This window comes from Pleurodeles waltl, chromosome 3_1 (assembly GCF_031143425.1).
Source record: "Pleurodeles waltl isolate 20211129_DDA chromosome 3_1, aPleWal1.hap1.20221129, whole genome shotgun sequence".
Taxonomy (NCBI): domain Eukaryota; kingdom Metazoa; phylum Chordata; class Amphibia; order Caudata; family Salamandridae; genus Pleurodeles; species Pleurodeles waltl.
This window is the reverse complement of record NC_090440.1, coordinates 1,640,997,061-1,641,023,665: the sequence shown is the minus strand read 5'-3', so window position 1 is coordinate 1,641,023,665 and position 26,605 is coordinate 1,640,997,061. Positions and strand designations below refer to the sequence as shown.

Below are 26,605 nucleotides of genomic sequence, written 5' to 3'. Positions count from 1 at the left end.
TTGTGGAACAGTAAGCCTTGGTTGACCCCTGCATATTCCCTGAAGTGTTGTATATTTCCTATAATAATAATGTGCTGTAGTAAAATCACATCCTTATGGTAAAGTTGACCTTAGTGTTAAATGTGCTGTCTTTCTCTAAATAAGAGTAATTTCATAATTGCCAAATTTTGTTACTCAACAGCTCGCGTGTTCAGGTCTTCGCCCCAGTTTGGTGTCACCCTACTGTCTTATGAACTTCTGCAGCGATGGCTTTACGTTGACTTTGGAGGCGTGTAAGTAAAGACTTCACAGATTCTGAATTGAAAATGCTGTATATTTGAGTAGCATGACTTGTTAAATCCAAATTTGCTTGGGCCTGGAAGCAATCAACATATCTTAGGTAAACAACATTGGCACAATTAAGTGTAAACTTAATTAAGACATCGTTATTCTGTGCAGTGTTCTTGAAAAAAAAGCAGAATGTTATCTTAAGGTTCAGAGAATAGATCACAAAATAAAGCCTCATTATACCTTTAATGTATTTTGTGGACAACAGTGCTTTTTAAGACTGATTGTTGATACTTGTGCATAAATAATTAACTAAAATCAATAGGACTAGCTTTACACTAATGTGCTAACATTTCCTCTGGCATCAAGCCAGGTAAACAGTATTATATTGCTGTGTGATCAGTAGCTCCTCACTTAAACTTGAATTTCCTGAAATTAAAATTGACTGTCTCCAAGAAGAATCCAAATGGTTGAAAAGAAAACCTATATTTTTGGTCTGGCTCCTGAAAAATAAATAGGAGGATGAAAGGAAACGCAGTAGAAGCTGAATTACCCAAATTAAAAACCAGCAGTGACGTAATGCTTCTCCCCAATTGCCGCCTCCTGTCTCAAAAACATATTTAAGAAGTACAAAGAGTGCATGTAAATGACCAATTCTAGTTGTGAAAGCAGAGTTATCCATCCTAAGCATGCACACTTGGGCACTTTGTAGATGTGTTCTCTCCAGATGCACTGAGTATGCTCATGGATTGGGCGGAAGAGCAGACACAGAAAGCATGGGGATTCGGTTGCTTGATCTTGAAATGAGACATTCCTAAGCAAGACTTGGGTGTACCAGTCAAGGGCATAAGCAAAATACAAAACCCAAGGATATGAGCCATACAAAACCAATGACACTTGAGTATAAGAGACTTAAAAGGTGACAAGTGCTAAGTGGGAAGAGAGGATGAGAGCAAGAGACTGCAGTGGCTAAAGAATGGTGAAGATAATGGAATCAATGTGTGGTTCGGCTCAGTTATTGGGAGCCAAATACAGGAAAAGAAGTCCTGGTACTGATTGACTTGTCTGCTGCAGTCAATACAGTCCTGCACGCTAGGCTACGTGCGCTCCTATTTGGGATAAGCATTAGGGGCACAGCGAGGAAGTGGCTGAAATCCTTCCTTGAAGACAGATACGAAGAGGTTTGGATGCCACCTTTCTCGTCATGTGAGAGCAGTGTCACAGTTTGACTGCCCCGGGGCTCGGCCCTTAGCCCACCCTTGTTTAACATCTATATGAACCCTTCGGCAGCATTGGTCGAGTCTTTTGAGGCCAAGATAATTTTGTACACTGACGATAGTAAGCTGCTGTTTCCCTTCAAGAAGGGTGAGCCTATTACACATGATGCCATTTAACCTTATGTATCAGCTCAGTTCCACTGGAGGAGTATTAACCCACTCAAATGCAATACTGACAAGACAGAGGTTGTCAGCATTGACTTCAATTGTGCCCTCAATCTGCAAATTCATTGGCCAGATGGGGCTCTCCCACCTAACTCACAAGCTAATGTAGTAAGAAATTTGGAGAGAAGTTCGACAAACAGCTTACACTACAAAACCAAATTAATTCAGTTGTCTGCACCTATTTTGGCCTAATGCGCTATGCCAAAAAATTCTACAGAACCTATCCTTGCTTATGAGGCAAATAATGACCCTGGCCTTGGCTGTATTCAGGCTGGATTACACCAATGCCCTGAATGCGGGTCTTCCACGATATTGTTGGAGGAACCTGCATACAATCCCGAATGTAGCAGCCTGTGTGGTTCTTAGCCTACCTAGACAAGTTTCGGTCTCTGTACATCTGCAGATCCTGCACTGGCTCCCTGTTAAGAAAAGGATCCTGTTCAAGATTCTTGTTCTTATGCACAGAGCCTTGAACCACTCTGGCCCGAGTACCTGTCCTCCAGGGTCCATTTCTGTACTTCCCTTTGAAATCTTAGTTCTTCTCATGGCCATCTGGCCAAGGTTCCTAGTCACGCTGACAAAAACAGGCGGCACATCCTTCTCTCTCCTGGGCCCTCAAGCCTAGAATAGCTTTCCTATTGGATTATGTCAAATTGAAAGTGAGACACCTTTCAGAAAACAACTCAAGACATGGCTTTTCACCCTCTAGTTCTATCAGCCTCTGCTGTCTTACTCCGTTGTAGCGTCTGGACACTCCTTGGAGTAGCCGTGCACTCTAGAAATCTCATTCATTCATCTCCTGAGATAAAACTGAAAGAGTGCCTTGGTGATGAAAACGAAGAGAGAATTGAAGACTCTATCTGGTAGAAGATCAAGAGACACCAAAGAAAATTAGGCTTTGTTGATTGTTTTGAGTGTTCACTGTGATTGGGTGGTGGAATGGCAATTGAAGGCAAAGCCTGAGCTGTTGTCTTCTACTGCTTATATTCGGATAACACACCCTCAGTACTTGGTGAATTAAGGGCCTTCAATGAACCATGCACAGGGCTACGCCTCTTCTTGACCTCTTCCCTGATGGTCTTTTTTTGGATATTACACATTGGTTTCCTATATCCCAGAGCATCCATTTCTAATCACTCTGCAACTCTTTCTACTCCCTCCTACAAGGTTTTTTCCATTCCACCTTTGTGTCCCATCTCATTGTTTCTGCTTTATGTTTCACCTTCCACAATCCAGTCTTCAATCCAGTCCTTCACCTGTTTTTATGCCCGCTCTTTAAGCTCCTTTAGTCTTCTCACTCCTCCAATCTGGGATCTTCTCCCTCTCAATACAGGTGTTTTATTTACTCTTTCTTACAGTTGGCAACCGAAACCCACCTCCTATCACCTGCACGTCCCGTCTGATTTTTTTAAACTTCTCCAACTTCCCTTCCTTTCACTATAATACAGTGCTTTAATCATGCCGTAGTTAATTGTCCCCATCCGTGCTTTGTCCTTGCTTGTATGATAACAAGCTTTGTCTGCCATTGCTGTTTCTTTGATTGATAAATTGCTTCTGAAAATATTCTTCTTCTCTGCCTTTACTGTGTAGGGCACTGACACCACCCACGTACATTTATTATACTATGCCAAAGTCTATGTAATGCTGATGTAACATAGATTTGATTTAATTACATGCATCACAACTGTAAAAGGAAGTATAGGCTAATTGTTTCAAAATTGCTAAATTTCAGACAGAGGGGTATGTTTTGCTGGATTGGCCGTTTAACAGTGACTTTCATTCCTCCTGCATAATGAAGACCCTACAAATGTTGAGTGGTCTGCAGGGGTGTTCCTGCTGCCACTGGGACACAGTGATGCTCCCAGTGATTAGTGCTGTACAGGCTGGCACCATCAGCATTAAAGCTGTAGAGGAACATTCCTTTGCACTTCATCCTTTTCAAATGTTAAGCTAATTATGATGATCAGCGGCTTATAGATTTGAGTTTGAAAGTTCTGTGTAGTAGGTGAATTAGTGAAGTCCCCCACAAAAGGAGGCTTTCAGATGATGATGAATGAAAGCTACATGGGTGCCTCATTTGTACTGTTCTTTTTTTGTCCTTCATCTTTCCGGGTAACCTGGAAACAGGGACATTCCAGTTGTTTGATAGCATCAACCCCTGACCACCTTTGACATTTTACTTACATTCCCTGTTCCACTGAAACTATTCAGCCCACTAAGTAACATGTAATCCTGGGCAGTGTGATTTCTTCGGCAAGACATCCACGTTCTAATAGCAGAGTAGTGGACTTGTAAAGCAAACCAAAAACACAAATCCCTTCAGTGGACACAGCAGACCCTATGGGTTAGTTTTAGATGTCTGGATCTTTACATATGATTCAAAGGGATGCTCAAACCTGGTAATACTACATAAAAAACATATATCTGTTTATATAGTTTTTAAAAAAACTAGGCCCACACATATAAAATATCTAACAAAGAAACAAAATTTGTAAAAGACTCTGAGTCCCACTGGAAAATTCAGCACAGCACTTCGAGAGGGGAACATTTGCTAACAGCCTAGTGCTAGAAGGGCAAAGGGGCAATAGTGTGGTTATTGGGATGCAACCATGTGGTTATTCAGTGGTGTAACGAAACTTGAGGGGGGCCTCCTCCTGCACAGTACATGGAGGGGCCCCCCTCTCTGGACTCACTTGGGAGGTCTCTGGTGAGTGTACTGTGCGGAGGGAGCCCCCTGGAGCTCGAGGCCCCCCATGCGCCATGGAGTTTGTAGGGGCCTCTGTTACGCCACTGTGGTTATTGGGATAGTTTGCATAAAGAAGCAAGAGAACTGCCGCACATTGCTTGACGTGCGTGAGAGAGCCCCAAAACTGATGTTGTAGAAACATAGGGGTATATTTATACTCTGTTTGCACCAAATTAGCTTAATTATTTTTACTCTAACTCAGTGCAAAACTACCTCCATATTTATATTTTGGCGCTAGACCCGTCTAGCGCCAAATGTATGGACTTAATAATTTTTGGGACGTGGAAACCTACCTTGCCTTAATGAGATGCAAGGTAGGCGTACCTGCAAACAATAACTCCATGGCCTTAACGTCATATTTATACTCCCGTGCAAAAATGGTAGACGGGAGGTAGGAGGGATCAAAAATGGTGCAAAGCTTACTTTGCCCCATTTTTTAATACCTGGGTCAGAGCAGGCATAAGGGGACCTTTGGGCCTATTTCCATGGTAGAAAGCCATGGAATAAGCCCACAGGTGCCCTTCCCAGGTCCCAGGGACACCCCCACCCACACCAGAGGGCCAGCGGAGGATGGGGGACCCCATCCAAGGTAAGTACAGGTAAGTATTTTATTTTATTTTTTAAAGTGCCATAGGGGCCCTGAAATGGGCCCCCATACATGCCACAGGGTGCAATGGCCATGCCCAGGGGACCCTGGTCCCCTGTGCTGGCTATTGGGGTGAGGACATGACTCCTGTCTTTTCTAAGACAGGAGTTATGTGATATGGATGGTTTTGTGTCAGAAAATGACTTGACGCAGGTTAGTCATTTTTTTTTTTTACTCTACCCTGCCTAACATCATTTTTTGGTGCAAAACCCCCTTCTTCCATACCGCCAGACCCACCCGACTAACGTCCTTTTTTTTTTTTTTTTTTTTTTTTTTTTACAATAGCCTACCCTTTTTACTGGCTTGCACCATTCCATAGATATGGTGACCGGCTAATGCACAGAAATGGTGCAAGCCGGTGCTAAACCTTTTGGCGCAAAAGTGCGTTAGTGCAGTTTTGCACCAAAAGTTATAAATCAGGGCCGTAGTTTCTTCAGAAAGAGGCATCAATCTCCTGGTCAAAAACATGTAGGCTGCCCACCTCGAAGGCATGTGCTTGATATTTTACAGGGAAGGGTACAGCAAAAGCTCTAGATTATTTTTACCAAACTTAATTTGTTTCAGAAAACAGGAGAAGTAGCTTATATAGACAAAATTGGTTTTACCATGGAAATGGAAATACAATCATGCAAGAACTAGCTCAATTTAGAAAAGTTCCTCAAAAGCCAAAAACCTCAGCTTCTAGTTCAGTGGCGTAACAAAGGCCCCCACTGCTCCCGTGGTGGAGGGGGCCTGAGCTCCAGTACACTATGCACAGACAGCAGACCTCTGACTTGCTCCACAGGGCGAGGGGGCCACCCTCCAGGTACTTCGCAGGGGCCCCTGCTCTAGTTAGAGTTAAGAAAATAAGCTGTGACAGGCTATTAGGAGCACACTTCATTTTAACGTGATTTTATTTAATTCCATTGTGGAAAACCATGTGTTCTTGCAGTCCCATGCCTTGTTCCGAACTAGTTTGAAATTGCCCTGCACCAACAGACTGGAATGAAAAAAGCGTCTGAAAAAGATGTTTTCGTAGTTTAGAAGGATTTTGATGCATCAGCCTTTGAATCTGCCTGCAGTTAAATCACTGCTTAAAATGCAGAGTCCGTCGAAATATGATTGTTTCAGCGACAGCTCCGTAAACATTTATGACTTGCGCTAGTAGGAACCACACATTGAACAAACTTTTGAAGAACAAGAACATTTCTGAATAGCAACAACAACCCTTAGGCCCGTAGAGTCCACCAACTACATTTGTACTTCCTAGTATTCGTTTCTAGACGAAAAACAATCCCACACATACCAGCAGCCCGAGATCAATAAAACAGCATTTGAAACGCCAATTTGTAATGCAGACGATGTACCTTAGCATGGCTGTGAAACTCGTATATGCCGTGAACGCCTAGGTTTAGCTCTCAGTTATTACCTATGATCAGCCTATGATCACATTAAGCCCTTTAACACATTGCTAGTCAAAAATTGGATCTTCTTACTGCTCTTTGCTTTGTTGTCAGAGGTAACTTTTTCATTTTGCGTAAGAGGGATGTGTTACTGGGTATAGTTGCAAAGTCTATAATGCCTGCTAAAATGTGTTTGCTCTCCCGTTCTAGAGCCCTCTGTTGCTGGTTCAGGAGAGGGAAATTTTAAAGAAAGAACTTTGATAAACAATATTTTCTGGGGTTATTTAATGAGCACAAGCGTAATACATTCAACCCCTGGCAGGCCACCACCAGTGTCCAGTTAGAGGTATTCTAGAACCTCCAACTCAATAATAGAACCCCACCTAAACAACAAAGAACCTCCAATGCAAAAAAAGTTTACACATTAATCCCCTTTAAAATGCATCACATCTTATCTAAATAACAATTGCAAAAATTCAAAACGAACTAAATAAATTATTTTCTTCTAGAAATAGCTGAATGTCCAGTTCATCTAAGGCATGTTTAAACACATACATCATTAACCACATACATAATCATTGTGCCAAACAGGTGTTTTCCTTACTCAAACATTTTTACTATTTATCTCTCTCAGGTTGTCTTTGTCCATATTATGTTTTGCATGTTTTTCTGACCAAACCCTACGTTTCAAATCGTTCACATAGTTAATTTTCTCACATTCCATTTCTTGCCATCATCTAGCCATACAGTATTGCCCTTCACTTCTTTTATTTCTTTAGGATCAGATCATCTAGAACAACTCTTTTTCACATTGGTACGTAATTGTACTCTCACCCATTTGCCACTTCTGAATGTTGGCTTTTTTTCTTTATGCTCTTATTGTGCCTTTGTCGAAATTTTCTCTGATAATCCGCTACTTTCTTCTCCATATTGTCTTTATCAACATCAATTCGCTCTGTGTTATTTTAGCGCACAGCATCTACCTTTAAGCAAAAAGAGTGGTGTCTCACCAGTGACTGATTGTGGACTATTTCTACAACTCCATAACATGGCTTTTGACCGTCGTTTCACAATCCACACCATCTTCAATGGCCCATTGCACACACTCCTTCAACATATGATTAAATCGTTCTACAAGGCCATTTTCACATGGACGAGAAACCGCTGCTCTGTGATGCTTCACCCCTTAATTTCTCAAGAACTCCTGGACTTCTTTTGACACAAACTGCGTACCATAATCGGATACTACCTTATCAGTACACCCCTCTCTTCTGAAAATCTCTTCACAAAAACTCACCGTGTTCGAAGCTTTGACCTCTTTCACAAAGGCTACTTCTGGCCTTTTGGAAAAGTAATCCTTTAGGACTACAGCATATTTTCCTTCTAAACCTTACAACTAAAAGGTTCGAAAAATATCCATTGCTAGTCTTTGCCATGCTTTCTTGCGTAATTTGGGAGGTTCAATGAGAGTTTCACCCATCACATGTGATTTGTCAATGCACATGCATGCAACATGATTTCACACAAACGTTTTGAGCTCCCCGTCCATGCCAGGCCACCAAAAATCAATTTTGGCCTTCCTCTTCATGTCTTACATTCCCCCATGTTCTTCACACATTAACTCAAGCAGTCTGGTTCGCATTTCCATGACAGCTACCAATCTTCCATCCCTTTTCAGAATCCCTTCCACAGCAGACTATTCAGATTACACCATTTTGTAATAACCAATCTCTTGTTCTTTTCTGTCAACCTGTCCCGTGAATTTGGAGAAGCATGACATGATATGCAACAAATCTTTATCTGCCTCCAGTGTTTGTCTCCATTCATCCTCTGTAATAGCACCCTTACGTAATTCACCCACACTTGCTACAACCCAGTCCTCATCATAATGTCCTCCACTTGTTACAGACAGTGGCAACTATGATAGGCAGTCTGCATATATATTTTTTGTACCAGGAATGAAGTTGAACTCAAAATTATACCCTTGTAAGCGATAACACCATTTGGCAATTCTTGGTATAGCTTTTCCAGCCCCTTTTGCTGAGAATATGTTAATTAGCAGTGTGTGATCTGTGCGCAGTTAAAACACAGTTCCCCACACAAATGTTTTAAAGTGCTGTACGCCCCACCAGCAGGCTAAGGCTTCCTTGTCGATTACTAAACTTTAACATTATGCTCCTTTAAGTGTCCTAGAGACAAATGCACCTACTCTTTCTTGTTTTTTTTCCCTGCATTAATACAGCCCCTAGACCATATGCGCTGGCATCCACAACAATTATCATTTTGTCTAGGGGATCAAAAGGTTTAAGAACTATAGACTTAATAATAGACTGTCTACTATTTTCAAATGCTGATTGAAATGCACTTGTCCACTCATATTGAATACATTTCTTCATTAACAATCTTAACACATGCACATTTTCAGCAAAGTGTCATCCAACCCTCAAATAATACTCTGCCAAACCGAGAAAAGTTGTTCCTTATCACATGGAGATGGTGCCTTCTCAAAGACTTCTGTTAACTTCACCTTAGGTTTTATGCTCTCAGAAGACAATGTGTGTCCAAGATATTCTACTTCCGAATCAGCAAACTTGCATTTATCAATTCCAACCGTCAAACCAGCAGTTACCAATCACACCAACATTTCTCTTAAAGTACCATTATGTTCCTTGACATCTCTTCCCCACACCAAGATGTCACCCTGGAAAAACAGTATGTTTGTTAGAGCCTTCAAAATGCTACTCATTGTCCTCTAAAAAAAAAACTGCAGATGCTAGGCCGAATGGCATCCACACAAATTGAAAGGCACCTTTGTGGGTTATGAAAGATGTCAGGTGTTTAGATTCTGGATATAATCTAACCTGACAGTATGCACGGGAAATATCTAGCAATGAAAAATATTTGGCATTTTTTACACTCATAACCATCTAATTTATGTGTGGTAGCGGACAACGGTCTATCCAAATGCACTTGTTAAGGTCTCTCAAATCTTCACACATACGTACGTAACTTCCCATTGGGTTAACGGGCCAATACTATAGGAATTAGCCATTCTGATGACTCAATCTGTTCAATTACTCCAGCTTCGCATAATCAATCAAATTCCTCCCTGAGTTGTTCTCATAAACCTAAAGGAATGTTTCCCACCTGGGACAGCTGCCTGTTTTAAGTATGATACGGTGCTCAAATTTCTCCAAACTTCCCAACAGTTAAGCAAATAGCTTGGGATATTTACCAGATTATTTCATCCTGTTGGCATCTTCCATCAGTAGAAACTGCTCTTGATGATTGGGATTAAGTATTATACACAGAGACTTGGGTTCCTTCCACCCCAGTAACGCCTTTCCTTTCTCCAACACGTACACCCTAGGCATAGCCATTCGGCCTTTATACACCATCATGCCCTCAAAATATTCTTTAATGGGAAGTCTGCTACCACAATACCCTTCAGGTTCAATCTTGGTAGGTAACAAATTGCATTATTCCAACTTCTCCCAAGTAGTTTTGTCTCTCAAAGTGTACAGCGAGCAGTAGTCGGACTATAAGAAAATGCTCTGTCTGTTAATGTTTATGATACAACTTGGAGAATGATATACCTTCCGCACTTCCCCCAGCAAGCTCTCACTTACTGCTGACACTTCCACATCACCGTCTGTAACACTTTCATCATCATAGGACTCGTTTGAAACATCGTTTAACGCATTGACATCTTGCTTGTACCCATTCCATCCATCCCCTTTGCACACTCAGGAAAAGTGACCAATTTTCTTACATTTAAAGCATTTGCCTTAATGTCAGGACATGTGTCTTGAGTTAGCCGTGTGCACCTAAATCTATAACATGTTAATTAACATGTTAATTTTTTCCTCACGCCCTGTCTTCTGGCTAATGTTTTGGATCCTTTTTAAGACTTCTGAATCATATGCACATCACTTTTATCTTTCTGTTGACCCCGCTATGTTCATACTTTGCAGTATTTTCTTTATGCCATGCTGTGAAAATTGTTTTGTATAATGATGGATCCTGTAACTCTAATTGTTTTTCATTTTATAATTCTTTCATGACAGCGTGCGTTCTTCACATTTGAATGACAGTTCATTATTTCATGAACAGTACCCTTTCTCTAGTTCTGGTCAGAGTTTTTTCTGATGAACACACTGGTTCTCAGATTGTTAAAATTGATATATTGTATTTAGCTCCCATGATATCTGTCCCATCACATCTGGCTACAAAGGAAATGGTTAGATCTCTTTTGCACTTGTATGAACAATGGAAAGTGCAGGGCTGCCTAATTGACGGGCTTTCCATTGTCAAAAGTCATACTGCCTGCATAAAAGGAAAAGGGTAGCTTAGCCATTTCCCAGAAAAATGGAAAAATAGATAAAACAGAGTGTTGTAAGTTCTTTGCTGAACAATTGCACCCTGCTACAAAATTTAATTCTGAGGCAGTAATTGTGCACTTCCCATGTATTTTTTATTCAACTATCTTAAGCTATTTTCAAGGATAGCTTCAGTGCAGCCTTCACTTTGGTTGAAGTCACCCTTAAAAGATAAGTCTATTTCCACCCAGAGTATGCTATTTGAAGCAATCTATTCTAAATGTTTTGATGGTAATTACAGACACCCTAGGATGAACTATTTTTACTCATGGCTAACCTGTTTGCAAAGTTTGAAGTAGCTACGGTGGCCTTTGGGGAATGGAATGGTTCGGGTCCTCAATCATCAAAGGTTCTACACAATAAGACTAAGACATTGCCAGTTCAATGCAAACAATCATATAAATAAAACCGCTTGCTGCTGTTGCAGTCTACAACTGATAGACTTGGAAAACCCTTGACAATTTTACAGAATTTTGCAGAACAAACTACCCTTTTAGCTGTCAAAGCAAGGATTCAGCATTGCTGTAGTTGCAGATCACTAATGGCCTTATTGATGCTATTACTGGTGCAATGTATGAACCTGTTTGCTTGGGGAAACATACATGCCTGTGCAGATCACCCCCACACTTGGAATTGCCCTTTGACGGCAAAACAATATTTTCATCAACTACTGGTAAAGTGAATGCAAAGTGCAAAACGTGCGTTATCATTGCTGAATCTATCATCATGATAAAAACTGCACCACAAAGAGAGGACATCAGTTAGCCTTCCAAAATCTATATAACTTTGAAACTCACGCAGAAATCTAAAGTAAAGCAATTGTCATTGGGTAAGATGTGTACGGTTCAGTCCAAAATCCAGGTATCCTCCAAAATAATAGGATGAGGTCTCATGGGGACTGGGGGTGGTCAAGGTCAGAGGTATTGGACCTTGCATTTCTAGTGTAAGGAAAATGTTCCTTCAGCAAAGGTTGTATGTCTTAGGGCCAAGTTGTACTGTGCATTACCTTCTGTCAGTCTCTCCTTCTTGTCCTCCAAGATTAGATGTCACCGCCAGAGCTGGAAGAAATACAACACATCTCCCTGTAGGAGCAGTCAAACTAGATAAAGGATTACTCTATTAGCACTTTGTTGTCCACAGAAAATGTGAGGGTTCATAAGTTTGATAGTAGGCATTAATAACTTGAAATTATTTCTTAATGTGGGTCAGTCCACATTGTCAAAATAAGTCAAATATAATGGAGCATGCCAATAAGGACCTCATAGATATCTGTAGATCTCCAAGATGTGTACTTCTGTCTTACATTCTAGAAGGAGCAGATGCAGTTCTGGAAATTTCCCATGAGATTCCAGCATTATCTTTAGAGGTGCCTTTCCTTTAACCTGATCTCTGGTCTCAGAGTGTTCCAGAGGTCCTTTAAGTAGAACTTTACATTCAGGAGAAACATGTTCCACTACTTGCCTGACTGAGTAATCAAAGTGTTCTCCATGTAGTTGTGAGTAGATCCTTTACCTAGTTTACAAGTGTATTTGGTTGCTGACTTTCATTCATGCAAAATACAGCTCACCTCCGCCTAGCTGAGAAGTCTCAGTTTGTAGGTGCAGTTAGCTGGAGAGGATGTTCTCCATAAATCAGACAATGGTAGATTATTGCATTGTCCTGCAACTTTGTGTTGTTTCTTTTTTCTCAAATCTGTTTCTTTTTTGTGCTTTTTTGATAGAGAAATAAACACAATAAACACATAACAAATAACAACCCCAGTAATTTGGCTATATTGTGTTCTGTCGTGGCATTGAAGTTTATATGTCTTCTGTGAAGTTTCAGTGTCTTTTCAATATCCTCGACTCACTGTTGCTACGATGGCCTGCTTACATGCCGCCAATAGGATCTCTGTCTCCATTCCATGTTTATAAACAGAACTCTGGCATTCTGGTCTGGTCCCCAGTTCTGAACATCACCCCCTTTATTCATTATCCTTTCCATTCCAAGGTCCCTATATCTTGGCAAATTTGCGGGGGCAGCCCCTGGCTTCATGGATACGCTCCTCAGCCTTTTGGCACCAATCCATGTTTAGGGACTGCTAGGCAATCGTTGGTACTTTGACTTTCCCCCTAAGGCGTATCATGTCTCAACATGCTACTGGCAGCACAATGTTGCAAAAGAGGACTGAGTGGCTGTTTAGGGGCATGTTTCCCAATATGCCCAGCATCAACAGCTGTGGGCTAAGTTAAAACAACTCCCTGATTGTCTGTGTAACTTTACGGTGCATCCCATTCCAGAACCTACCACCCCCAGACTTTATGTAATAGTGTTCCTCACTGTCAAAACCCCCTCTGGCACTTATTTGTCGGGATACCCATAGCATAGAGGTGGGTCTTTGTAGTGTATGCACTATGGAGCAGTTTTAACTGTACAGATCAGAAGCCCCCCCCCCCAGTCTGCATCAGCCAATATGCCCAAATCTGGTTCTCATTTGCCCCTAAGGGCGAGGAATGGCAGATGGCAATTTGTGAGCAGTGACGAGTAACTGAAGGATATTTCATGTTCATGCAACGGGGCATCCAGGGCCCGATATTCTAGCGGATTTTCATCAGCCAGCTCGGGCCTGCACCTAGCACACTCCCCAGAATGGATCTGACCTGCAATGCAGGAGTAGACTTCCTGCTAGTTGATGTTGTTTATTCTGCACCTAGATGGACATGGGTCCCTCTAGTCCACACATCACCCAGTTTAGAGATAACCACTAGGTCCCATTGTCTGTGGTTCTCAACCTATCGCAGGACGGCCAGGGTTGCCACATCCCAGATGAATGTTTTGAGGGTCAGCTTGCCCTCCCATTCTGTGTAGCGCTGTAGCCCACAGTCGAATTATCCTTGCTGTTGGATGTGAGAGGTGCGTTAGTCAGCCTTTACCCGATAAATACCTCGAGTACCCACACGGGTCCATAGCAAGCCGATCCACCACCATGGGTGGTTCCCTTTGGTCTGCAAACAACCATCCTTTAACTCTCAGTAATCGGGATGCCAAGTAGTAGAATCTTAAGTCTGGGAGAGTAATGCCCCCCCCTCTGGTGGCCTTCCAGTCAGGGCTGAGGGAGCGGTCCTCGCTGTGCCGCTGTCCCAAAGCAGCAGTCAAACGTTTGCTTCAACATTGATAAATATTCTGTCTGGCACTTCAAAGACTGAATTCTGCAGCACATAAAGGAATTTTGGGAGGTAGATCATCTTATAGAGTATTAATGACAGGGGAGGCCTGCACCAGTGTCCCACGTTCTTGAATTCTGAAACTATGCACCCCTAGTTGTGGTTCTGGAACAATTGTTGGTCTGTTGTCATGTATATCCCCAAATAAGGAACACTTCTCTCCTCCCACATCAACAGATCTATTTCCCTAGCTTTGGGCTGGCACTCTGTGGGGTGGCATGATACGGATTTTGTCCAATTTATACAGATGCTTGAAAATCAATTGAAGCCTCAAAAGATTTTGAGCGTATGTGAGATAGTGCCGGGTTCACAAAATATTGTAGTGTGTCATCTGCGTATAGTGGGATTATATCCTCCCATCTCAGGCTTCATATCAGAGCGTCGAAATGGAATCAATTGGCCAGGGGCTCTATTGAGCAAAGGTGGGGGGGCATCCATGTTGGGTGCCCCTACCCAACCTGAACTCGTCTAAGAGCGCACCGCTCATCTGCACTCTGGCGGTCGGATCCCGCTACAACAGCCACACCCAGGTCAAACAGAACGGGCCAAAACCCAACCACTGGCGCAATGCTGTAATAATGTCTAGGGAATAAAACACCCTCTAGGACAGGAATATCGCTGCTTCTTGTATATCTTCCAACCTGGATAGGCAGCCAAACAATCGCAAGAGGTTGTGTCTTGTAGATCTATAGAGTTTGAAGACCAGTTGATCTGGATTTACTAGGCCATCAATGACCTGCATCAAGTGGTTTGATAAAACTTTGGCCAAAATATTTGTATCAAAATTGAGAAGGGATATCGGCCTGTAGGACACACCTTTGTCTATGGGTTTTCCGGCTTTGTGGATTAAGACTAGGGGTGGGTAAAAAACTCCCCTCTGCTTCTGGAGCTCGTGGAGTTTTGCCCACACCGTGCTCTGCTTGGAGCGTGTTGTTCAGGAAAAACTCTACTAAATGCTGTGTGCTGGTGTTTTTTTCTCCTGCTTGGCTCACCAAAGATAAGATGGCAAGCATGAGTGAGAATTTGTGTCCCCTAGCACGAGTTTGGGCCGCTGGGGCACCTCCCGGTGAGATTTCTCAAAGTAGGCAGTCACAGCAGGTTGCGACTGTTAGAGTTGAGAAAGCTGCACTCGAGCAGAAAATTTACTCAAGCGGCAAAAAGATGCAGCACCCTTTGGCAAGCTGTGTGTGGCTGTAATTTTAGAGTGCGGAACATGCTCTCTGTGCTTAAAATCAGAACGAGCAGCACGACATGCTCAAATTCTGCCCGCTGCTTGCGGAACTCTGCAAAATCTTGCAAAGTTTTTATGTAACTCCACGGAATTCTGTGGCGAGAAACTCTGCAAAGGCTTAATTAAGACTTCATGGGCTTGTTGGAAGTCTCAGGGGAGTAGTCCCTCAACTTTAGATTCATATAACATATCTTTGATAGGTTGCACGACCTGTGTCCATATACATTTAAATAGTTCTTGTGGCAGGCCATTAGGCCCCAAGAACTTCCTGCTCTTGAGTTGGGGGAGGGCATCAGCAATTTCTTTCTCTTGGAGATCCTCATCCAAGCTCTGCCTTGCCTCCCTGTTCAGTAGAGTGACCAGGATGTTCATTATAAAGTCACTCAGGATTTCTGGGTTCCTGAGTCCTGTTTTGCCCTGTCTAGTGTTCTGGCTTCATTATACTGCAAACTTTTGTATTCCTCTTTAATTTGTTCTTGTCTTATGGAAAACATGGGGGCCGGTGTCATGACATATTGAGACTCCCAAACCAGGATCTTCGTCTCCAGGTCATTCAGTTTACTGTCTTTCTCTTTCTTTTTCTTCTGCATGTGGGCTATTAAATGACCTCTGATAACCGTTCTGTATGCCTCCCACTGGGTGCCCCCCAATTTTACTGAGTCTTTATTCTTCTTCATATACCATTCTGTGACCTTCTGGTTATGGTTGTGTGTGTTCCAATCTGTCAATTCCCAGGGGTCTAGCCTCCACCCAGATTTAACCTGAGGCAATGGTTTCCATAGGTTTGTCTCCAGTCGGGAGTGGTCTGAAATACCCCTCAGTAGGTATTCGGTATTGAGATATCTGTCTTGTTGACTCACTGGTACCAGGAAATAGTCAAGTCGGTAGAGGGAGCAGGAGGAGTTTGAGGCATATGAGTAGTGGCAAGCTTCCAGATGGGTAGTATGCCATTTTTTGAACAGCAACATGGCCTCCATAAATGACTTTAGTCTGGTGTTCACCCTTTATCTCCTCTTCCTCCTGGCACTCTGTTGAGGTCTTCCTCCAGGGTGAGATTGAAATCCCCAAGCCCTCAACCCCTACCACTATTTGGGTGGTGTCAGGTAATGTTACTATCCAGTTCCCCATCTCACCCAACAGTTTTTTCTGTCGGCCCAGCGAGAGGTACCAGGAGGCTACCACTTCTTCCTCCCCATTCCACGCACCTCTCACTGCTACCCAACAGCCCTTCGGGTCTACCCACGTCTGTAACTTGTTGGGGTAAGAACCTATTGACCAAGATGCCTCTCCCCTTCAATCTTGTGGAGAATCCGGCGTGTGCCCGCATCTTTTATTTTCCCTTTTCCAGGAAACCACAATGTCTGCCTGCCAGGTGGGTCTATTGCATGAGGATTAAGTCTGAGGAATGGAGTGCTAGGTATCTCGTCACCAGCCCCCATTTCAATTTGCTCCCCAGGCGATTCACATTCCAGACGAGGAGCTTAAGAGAGGTGCCCTTTTCTGCACCAATGAGAATCCAGTGTTCCATCCCTGAGGTGTGGGCAACACCTACCAGACCAAACCCTCCTCTTGCAGTAGTAAAATGTGAACACTTTGGCCGTCATTGTTTGAAACCCCATCACCCATGTCCCACCACCCTAGCATCCCATGCTGTGAGTTTAAGAACTACCTTCCACCCCCAATGCTTGAGATACCTGTAGCCCCCATACTTACCGACCGCTGCTAGGTGGGTATGGTGTGGGTGACAAGTGTGCCTGTGGGCAATATCTGTGATTGAAAAGTCCACTGAGGCACTTTCTCTTGCCCCATCCTGGCAACAGATGTACACTGCCACTGGTTGCAGGTGCCCCTCATTCGGGTGGCATAGGGTTCCATCCCCTTCTCTAGCCATTCCCACGCTGCTGCTGGGGAGGTGAAGAATTGGGATTCCCCCATACGGTGAGTCAGAGGCTTGTCTGACAGAGCAGTGCATATTGCATGTTGAGTTGACCCAGGTGCCTCTTTTCAGCAAGGTAGGTTTTGCGCTGACATTGCACCATAGTGGTTTAGTCCGGGTATATGTTGACCTGGCTACCCTCCATTTGCCAGGGCCCATGGGAGCATGCCATTAGAAGGATAGTGTCTCTATACCTGTAGTTAAGCGATCTTGCAACCACACAATGCGGTGGGGCCCCAGTATTGGTGGGCATCTTGGGACACTTTGTGCTCATTCTACTGTATAAAGGTTAGACGCCTTACCCACCAGCACTGTAGAAAACAGCCACTGTTCCACAAAAAGCTCAGCACTGCGGCCCTCTGATTTGTCTGGTAGTCCGATTGTATGTATGTTGTTTCTCCGAAATTGGCCAATTTGGCCTCCAGGGAATGGATTGCTTGTTGCAGTATACGGATCGACACAGCATGCTTTGAGGCCAAAGGGGGAAGATGTGCAATAGAGGATTCTATGTCTGCTACTCTTTTGTTTCTTGTGGTCAGCCTGGAGTAAACCTACATCCTGTGACATTGATTAAACTTTACATTCTAATGAGTGTTTAGTGTCTCGGAACGCTGCTAATATCGCGGTTGTGGTGCTTCGAGGTCTTTCACCATCCCGGCTGCATTCTGACCCCCCATTGGGGGGGTTTGAGTCCTTTCTGCCGTGCAGCAGCTTCAGGGGTTTTGGGTGCACCATCGTCTTGTTACAAAGGTTAGGGAGGTTGTGATGACAGTTCCCATCTATCCCCCCCCACCAGGACAGCCAACGCGGTTATATTTCTGACTGTCCTCATAGATGTCATAGTAGTCTCTCTTTTGGGGGCTTTGTCTTGCGCCAGGGGATGGCCCATGTTGGTGTATTGTCTACAGACTCTGTAGTGTACACAGTGTCCTTCATCTTAGTGGCCCCCTCACTTCATTGAGAACCTCCTCTATCTCCTGCCCCAGTCTCTGTGTCCTCAGTTAAAAAATGGACAAATGTTGTGGGCCTGTGTGTGACCCAGTTTCCTGGCCCCACTGCTGACCACTGCAGAAAGCATCCCCATGGGCTCTGTACCTGGAACCCACAACTTCCACTGGTGCTGGGGTAGTCCTCTTACTAGCGTTCAAGGAGTATCCTGCATCGTATAGAGATTGTAGCGTTCGGAAAGCCCCAGTGTCCAGGCCCAGGGGCAACACCTCACCTCCCGTGTTCTGTTGCATGGTGCTCCATTTGGTATGAGTGTCTCAGCTCTTTAGGGTGACATTTGACCTCGAGTCTTTGGCCCTCTTGGTCCTCCTTAGGTTGTGTGCAGCGTGTCTTTTTTCATTTGCTTTGTTAGCCAGTGGGCTTTAGTGTCTCTAGATCGGCCGGGCTCACTAGGTGTGGATGTCCCAACAGGACCCAGAGCTCCTATTGGTGCTGGCATCATCCTGTGGGACCGCACTTCCCCCCGGTATGCTCAAGTCCCTTGCCCGTTGGCAGCCCGTCCTCCACAGGAGGTGGAAGGCCCCAGTGTAGCTGCACCTCACGGCTAACACCGCCAAGTCAAGTCCAGCCTACACCGCTGTTGTCAAGGCTGCCAGGGCTTCACCATTTTGCTCTGCACAACAGGGCCGGGTCACCCCTACTTGCCACCCTGCCAGTCTTGGGTGCACATTTGTGAAACTCTTGTGTGTCTCAGGGTCTGCTCACCCGTAGGTGTCTTTGCATGGACAATGAAGCATAAAGCTCCCAGGATATCTTCAACCACAGGCCTAGCCGTGGCAGAGCTCGGATTTACACGTCCGGCTCCATCACAGTCGTGGCCACGCCTGTGTGGTTTCTTAATGGACACCTTCAGCTGATGAGCCATACATCCACATTGTTCCCCTGCCTCACGTTTGTAGCATCATCAGGCCAGCAGTTGGTCAAGGATATGGATTCTCTTCACTTATAGACTCTAGACTCTAAACTACTGGAGGGACTTCTTTCTATAATACCACTCCCGTGATCATGATTATGGATTATTCCTAGTGGCTAGAGAGCACACTGTGAAATTAGTCAGACCCATGGTCTCTGAACTCTTCAGGACAGACACCTACACATTAACTACATGCAGCTCAAGTCAATTTTTCTGAGCTTAAATTCCAGCCTTCCTCTTTTTGAGGGGACATTGTTACTTCCAAAAACACAATGGTGGTGTTTCTCCTAAAGAAGCAGAAATTGAACTAAGTCTCATTCTTTTTGCTACCTAGCAGCAAAGTTTAGGGACTGAGCCCTCAACAACAGCATTCTCCTTTTTGTATCCTATCAAAATGTGGAGACATTGTTTCGTGCAGCAAATTGGATCATGCCCCACACAACTGGGAAAACATTTTCAGGGTTTTGCAGTCTTAAATCCTGGGGCTATGTGTGAAAAAGTAGTTATGAAAAGGGAGCTATGCTCCGTGCTCATGCCACTTGGGCAATAGGGATGAAGTTCATGCGAGATGCTCTTCTCGTGTACTTATCAGGATTCATAGATCTTCACCTACTCTAACAATATATTTCTGATGTTTCCTTGTGTTTCATATCTACAAGTCCTGCATGAAGAGTTAATCATGCCTTCATCCCAACGTGTCTTTACTGAACTGAGAACATGTTTCTTGCTAAATTAGAATAGTCAAACTTGGGCAAGGCTGAACAAAACATAGACGTTGTGGGCATCTAGAAATGATCCAATTAAGTAATAACAAGGAAGTAAATTGTTATTTGTTCCTAGTCTTGGAGAGAATTTTACACCATTTAAAAGTGTCTCTAAATGTTGTTCAGTTTTTCATTTTCTTTTAGTTTGTTAAGAAATGTTCATTCATATAAATTGTATCTGCTGGTCACTGTGGTGTGCCCATATACATCTTCTGAAGGCTACTTTTTCAGTAATGAAGTAGTGAGAGGCACTATTTCAATGGCCTTCTCCGTCTTAATTCGAAATAAGGATGCTTACCTTCAGTGAGAGTTAAATCTAGTATTGCCTTCTGTTATAAACCAGACCCTATGGTCTCTTGTGACAGACGTTGTTGACTTGTAAGATGACTTTCGTGGTTGCAATCACTTATGCCGGGGGGAATTGATAAACATCAAACTCTCAGATCTGAAGAGCACCAAATTGTCTTGCAGATGGAAATGGTTTACCTTCAGACCTTTCTTTCCTTTTTTAACAAATGTCTTAACTGAATTCAATGTAAACCAATAAATTATCCTTCCTACCTTTCAGCATATACCTCACCCTTCTTCCACTGAATAAATGTTACTCAATTTAGATGCCCCCAGAGCTCTAACTTTGTGAAAAGACAGGGCAAACCCGTAATGTTTGGGATCATCTGTTTTAGCATGTGGGGTAGTATTTTAACTGGCACCAAAGCGACTAATGCTACTATTGCAAGGTAGATAGTCTTTTACATTTCAAAGTTTTATGAAATTTGAGAAGTTCGGCCTTCTCAAAGGCTTCATACTCCTTAAAACAAAGCATGAATTGCATTCTAAAGACATGATCCTGATGCAGTTATTTGTAAGGTAGCAATGTTTCCTGCACGCTTTCTCGAATAATTATTCTCAAGTCATGTCTTTCAGAAAAGATGCAGCTTTCGTCCAGGAACTTCTGCACAAGCTTCTTCTTTGCTTGAAGCTTGGTTGTGCATGTCCTCTTTCCTTGCTTTTCATCCATCACAGCATCCTCTCATCCATTCTGTTAGCATATGCTGGTCCACAAGCAATCATGTCAGAAAAACATATAGGAACTTTGTGTAACTGTTGGTGATGCACGGATAAGAAGTAAGGCTTATGTCTGCCGTGCTAGTTTTGTTCACGGAGTGTTCCAAATCCTGTTTTTAGAAACATTCTGTTTTTAGAAGTGTTTTTTAACCTTCCTACCAGCAAATGTCAAACCCAACCAGATAGGAAGGAAGAAGAGCAAAGTCTAAGAACACTGACAATGAAGGCATGTGTAGTCGGAGTGGGTTTATGCTTTGTTGTTCCTCCACCCTACAAGCCAGTTTACAAGGGGTGTCCCCTTCCTCCAACTATTTCACATCTAGAAGGGGTGTTGGTGCCATATCAATCTTCTATCTAGTTGGCTGCTCCATTTAGCATGCTTCTTCGTTGTCCCTAGCCAGGCTTGCTCAGTATGCGGAGTGGTTTATAAAGGAGCAGACTATGACCCTGAAGTCGTAATACTGATTGAATGTTGTGGTTTTATCCATGTCTCCCACTTAATCACTCCCCAAATGAGATCTAGATTTATTACTGTTCTGAATGAGGAACTACCAAAGCAGACAATTACCTCTACATATCAGACTCCATATGTTCAAACAGTAATCCACACTCTGTCGTCTCCTGGCATGAGTCTTCTATCCCACTGAAGAAATAATGTAAATATGTTCATCTACCAAAGCAAACGAAGACCTGGGGGAACTATTGATTCAGTGAGCCACTCTTTAATTTATTTGTATGCTGAATTGTTATTGTTATGTAATATACATTGAAGCAGTCTCTTCTTGATGTATTATTGAGCAAAATAAATACTATTGTGATCAGTTTTGATTTGTTTTATTTCACCATGAGTAGTAGGCCATTTTATTACTTTTTAGATGCGCGATGTATTTCATGAATATCTTATATGAAGAATTTACTCTATTGTGTCATCTGCAGAAAACATCCTGGCTCGGAGCCCGCGCCAAAGTCTCGTATTTCGGACCTTCCGCCTGCCAATCCGGACCACATCGGCGGATACAGACTTGCAACAGCCACGTTTGCTGGCATTGAAAACAAATTTGGCCTTTACCTTCCACAGTTTCGAACTCCCGGTATTGCGGCAACCAACCCAAAAGTGTCCGTAGGTGGGGAACAATCTTAATACTAAACACAACCGTTTCCTTCGAGGGAAAGAACGAAAAGACTTTGGAAAATGGCGCTTGGTGATATCAGTGAGCTGCATGTCCGAATATAATGAGTTATTTCTTTCTTTTTAAAGACTTTACAAGTTAGTCACGCGTTAGCACAATGGAGACCATTTACAGCTTTAGTTCTACGTGTATGATGTTTTTATCCAGCGGCATGCATATCATACCTAGGTTTTGCTTTGCACAGCTTGCACTTAATGTTACTGTACATATTGTACATCTTTGTACAGAGACAGACTGACATGTAAAGGAGACAAGCCCTCTTTATACAAGATCCATTTTCAGTTTGGGAGTAGCTTACAATGTACAGTATTGTTTGGAAAGTGTTTTAATAAGGATCAGGTGACAATAAAATATATAAGCGCACTATTTAAAGTTATTCATTCTCTTGTATTCATGTCTTATGGAAATAAAACATCAGTTATTGATGTGTTCATATAATGTGGTCATCCTCTTTTCTCCCTGCATGTGTGAATGGTGGTATGGTGAGGTGTTGTTTCAAGTAAAATGGAATGTGTAATGCGCCGAGTACCTCAAATAATATATAATCGGGAGCAGATTTTCTTACTTGATACAGTTTTTGCAGAGTTCTTTTTTCGGGTTGGTCAGTTTACTGTTAAAGGGTCTAGTGGTTTAGATTTTAACAGCTACATCACTCTAGTGTAGCAGGACTGCCTGACATAGCCTTTTATGTGGATTTAAATAGACATGTCTCCTGAACCATACAATCGCTCTTTAATATTCACATATGCGCATGCCATTTCCAATATCTGCGTATAATTTCCCACAAAGCTGCTTCTGTTGCTATTTTGTAGTGACGGGCAACATTTGCAATTCCTCTCCCCAGATGTAGAAAGGTTAAAATCTAATTGGCTAGTGCTTTGGGGGTTAACTATTCTCAGACATCTCCAAGAAGTTAAGATTGACAAGACAACTATATATTCTGGCACAGGAGCCTTCTACAATGGTAATAGAAAAAAACACTGACAGCTCGGGGAGATGCAAGCCGTCTAACTGCAAGCAAACACAAATTAATTCATCCCGGAATGCATCTTGTTCAGAATAGAAGACGTGAAGAAAATATGTTCTTCAAACACCGAAGCTGCATAAACATTTTTAAAAATGCGCCCTCTTGCGCAAAAAAAGATTTTATCCCCTCAAAAGCATTTCAGCTTTCAGTCAAGATTACTGGCAGGTTAATTCCTTTGGCTTCAGTGGAGGCGGGGCGCCTGCAGATGGTGATGTGAGATGTGCCCATGGAATGATTTCCAGACTGGAAGCTGGTTACTTTGAGATTAGATAGGCCTACATGTACATCACATCATTGAAACGACAAAATGGCCCAGGATGTGCTTGGCAGACTTCCCATTCGGCTGTTGTGAAGAGTCAAACTGCAACCTTCCAGGCACTCCCTGTTTTTCCGACCACAGTAAATAGGGGACCTATAGTAGGAAATGTGGTGCGAGAGTTATGTGAACAAAATATCGTCTAACGGGAAATGGTGTATCATAAATATCGATTACAACAAAGTTGCCCTATTAGAGTTGATAAGAGCCAATCTACGCTCAATAGAACGATTTTTTTGTAAGCAAACATTTAGACAATTATATGTCTTTTAGGTAATATTTTTGTAGCAATACTGTGACCTACAGCCAGTGCTTAATTTGTTAAGGAATAACTGCTAGGTCCCAATTTTTATCAGAAGCCAGCCAGTGCCATTAGCGCATGTGAGGGTTGCTGGATACCAAGGCTGTATAGTCTTGGTTTCACTTCATGCCTCCTGTACTCACTGCCACTTTATCTGAGTTCTGCAAGTTGTTTTTCTTTCCTGCTTTCTCCCTTTGTTACTTTTTTTCCGTTTTTCTCTTCCTTTGCTGGTGTTTTTTCCCTTGTTATGGGTCAAAGTTGATTATTAAAAAATAGGACCTGGTCCCCAAAAACTAGTGCCGGTAGGCCCCATCTACAACCACTGGCTCAAATTAAGCAATGCCCAGAACCATACTAGGGCTTTACATTTTTACCATTTTCAGCTTGCCGCTGTCTACTGCTAGTTAAATGTTCCTTAATAGGTTGTTTGCTGTACATGCTACACACAGCTAGTTGTTGTTTTGCATTAAAGAGCTTCATCAAAAATGATTAAACGATTTTCTAAGTTTTTTCATCAACACAAGCTAGCAATTTTCTTGTCTACTCTATCTTTAAATTCAACTCAAGAGGAATGGAGCAGCATTTCGAGCTCTTAAGTGTGAACTGCTGTCCCTTGACAGACTCAGAGTTGTTTATAGTTTGGCGGATGTGCAGTCTACCCCACTTAGCATGGGTACATGTTTAGGCACTCTTAATAGGGCGACAGGAAATCTACAGTTTGGTTGATTTCCTGCATCCACTAAACTCTAACTCTTTTAGTTTGCCAAAACCTTTTTATCTTTGGTGGTAAAGAAAATACTCCATACACACAATGGTCTTCGAAGATTACCAATTTTCCTGTTGTGACCAGGAACAAACAAAGAGTCCTCTTACACTGAGTCTCCATCCTCAAAATGTGAGGACTTAACTACTAGGTGACTGAAGCACAATCTTTCCCTTGTGTTGTAGCACCTTCAGACACTTTTGTTAACTGCATGTGAAATAGCCTGTACCCATTTCTTTAGAGACTTATATTGACTAGAATTGGTTATTTATTTGCATTTTACGAAATAAAGGGCAAATCCACTACCTACCTCCCACTGTTTGCATACGTCAGCAGAGACTGGATGTCTTATCAGATGCGCTTTCAGCACTGCAGGATAATTCGGGGTCGAATCTCACAATGTTATCCACCCACTACATGTATTTTCCACTTCAGTCACAACTACCCTTTTAAACAAATTGTTTTTGATCATCTCTGCCTAACATAGAAGGAGATTCAGCTGAAGATGTTCCAGACATGGTTCTGCCTGAACAAAGTCAAAATGCTGCAATTTCCCATGTTTCTGAAGTAATTACAAGTGATATGTGGCCTTCTTTGTCCTGACAGAGCCTTTCATTAAGCTTTCAAAAGGGCACCCACTAGCTAGACTAAGAAACATCCTTTAGCATCTCAGGTGCCTTGCGATAAAAAGTATGCAACCTTCTCGGTATAGGTGGACTAAGGTCAGTAAATAAAATATATGGAGACATCATTGACTAAATAAATTCCACACTGGTGTAGGCCTTTTCAGGTTTTAGTCTTCCGTGCATAATGCATGTGGATGACAGCCTTGAACATTTTGAGGAGGTACTTGCTAAAAAATAATGGTAAAGTATTAAGCTCACTATATTCTCCAGCTGGAGATTGTTGGCTCCAGAAAGACAGTATTACCATATTAGGCACAATTTCTCAATCTCAATTAAACAGCGACTGAGAAGATTTATGGTTACCTCCCAGGGCTAAAGTTGCCTGTCTAAACAGATCACCCTCTGGCATCTGTGTTCAGGTCCGATAAACTAATGAAACAAGACAGAGGTGGTTTGCTGTCCTTTTGAACTATGACTTTCATCATCATTATTTACTCAGTAGAATGAATGTTGATGCATCCTTTCTCCACCCTCACGCAGAAATCAAGGTCCAAGGCTGAGAATACATGCCCCATGAAGGAGTCAAAGACCAGTTATCTTTGAGGTTAGAGCATAAGCATCAACCAATATCCATTCCATTGATTACAACAATATTACCAATGAAGACCAAAGTCCTCCACCAGGACCCCCCAAGGACAATCTATAGTGAGCCCAGAAATACTGTCCCAATGTATCTTGGCCCTCTATGGAGAAGCGACAGGCCTACAGGCTAATTGGAACAAATCACACCTGATCCCGGTCAGAGGAGATGAAACAGTGACTAACTGGCAAATGCAGATCCTCATGCGCAAATTGGGTTTCCGCTATTTGGGCATACTCATTGCACTAGAACATTACCTCACCTGGAGTTGTAATTAATCTGCCTCGCCTGGTGGCCCCAATGAAGCAAAATTTTCAAACCTCGAGCCGACTCCACTTGCATGTACTAGGAAAGAGTGGCACTCTTTAGAATGTTGGGCCTCCCAATGCTATTCTATATCCTGCAGAACGTCACACTATTTTGGCGTCATGGTTTTGTGAGTTAGTTATGGAGATATCATCTTTTCTCTGGGCGGGGTGCCCCTACCACCTCACTCCACCCGCGATTGCCCTCCCACCTCACCCCACCCGCAATTGCCCTCCCACCTCACCCCACCCGCGATTGCCCTATACAAATGCTGCAAATCCACTTTTGATAGGGGTATGGCAGATATACAGCTGTACTAGTGTGCATCACAACTGCTAGTGATCAACGAATAGCTGGGTGGAGGATAAAGAGACCTGACCTATAGACTAGCTGTCATTGTTAGGCCTGGATAACATACTTCATATTCTGCATGATGGACCTATTCCCCATTAGC

The 26,605-nt window shown here is 42.9% G+C and overlaps 1 protein-coding gene across 1 annotated transcript in view; it reads left to right on the top strand.

The window, feature by feature from the left end:
• SLC25A12 (solute carrier family 25 member 12) overlaps window positions 1-22,610 on the top strand; it is a 451,247-nt gene extending 428,637 nt beyond the window's left edge. The window contains exons 17-18 of the mRNA XM_069225331.1: window positions 182-272; window positions 21,919-22,610. Coding sequence (XP_069081432.1) covers window positions 182-272; window positions 21,919-22,123 — 296 coding nt within the window. The 3' untranslated portion in view covers window positions 22,124-22,610. The remainder of the gene's footprint in view (window positions 1-181; window positions 273-21,918) is intronic.
• The last annotated feature ends 3,995 nt before the right edge of the window (window positions 22,611-26,605 follow it).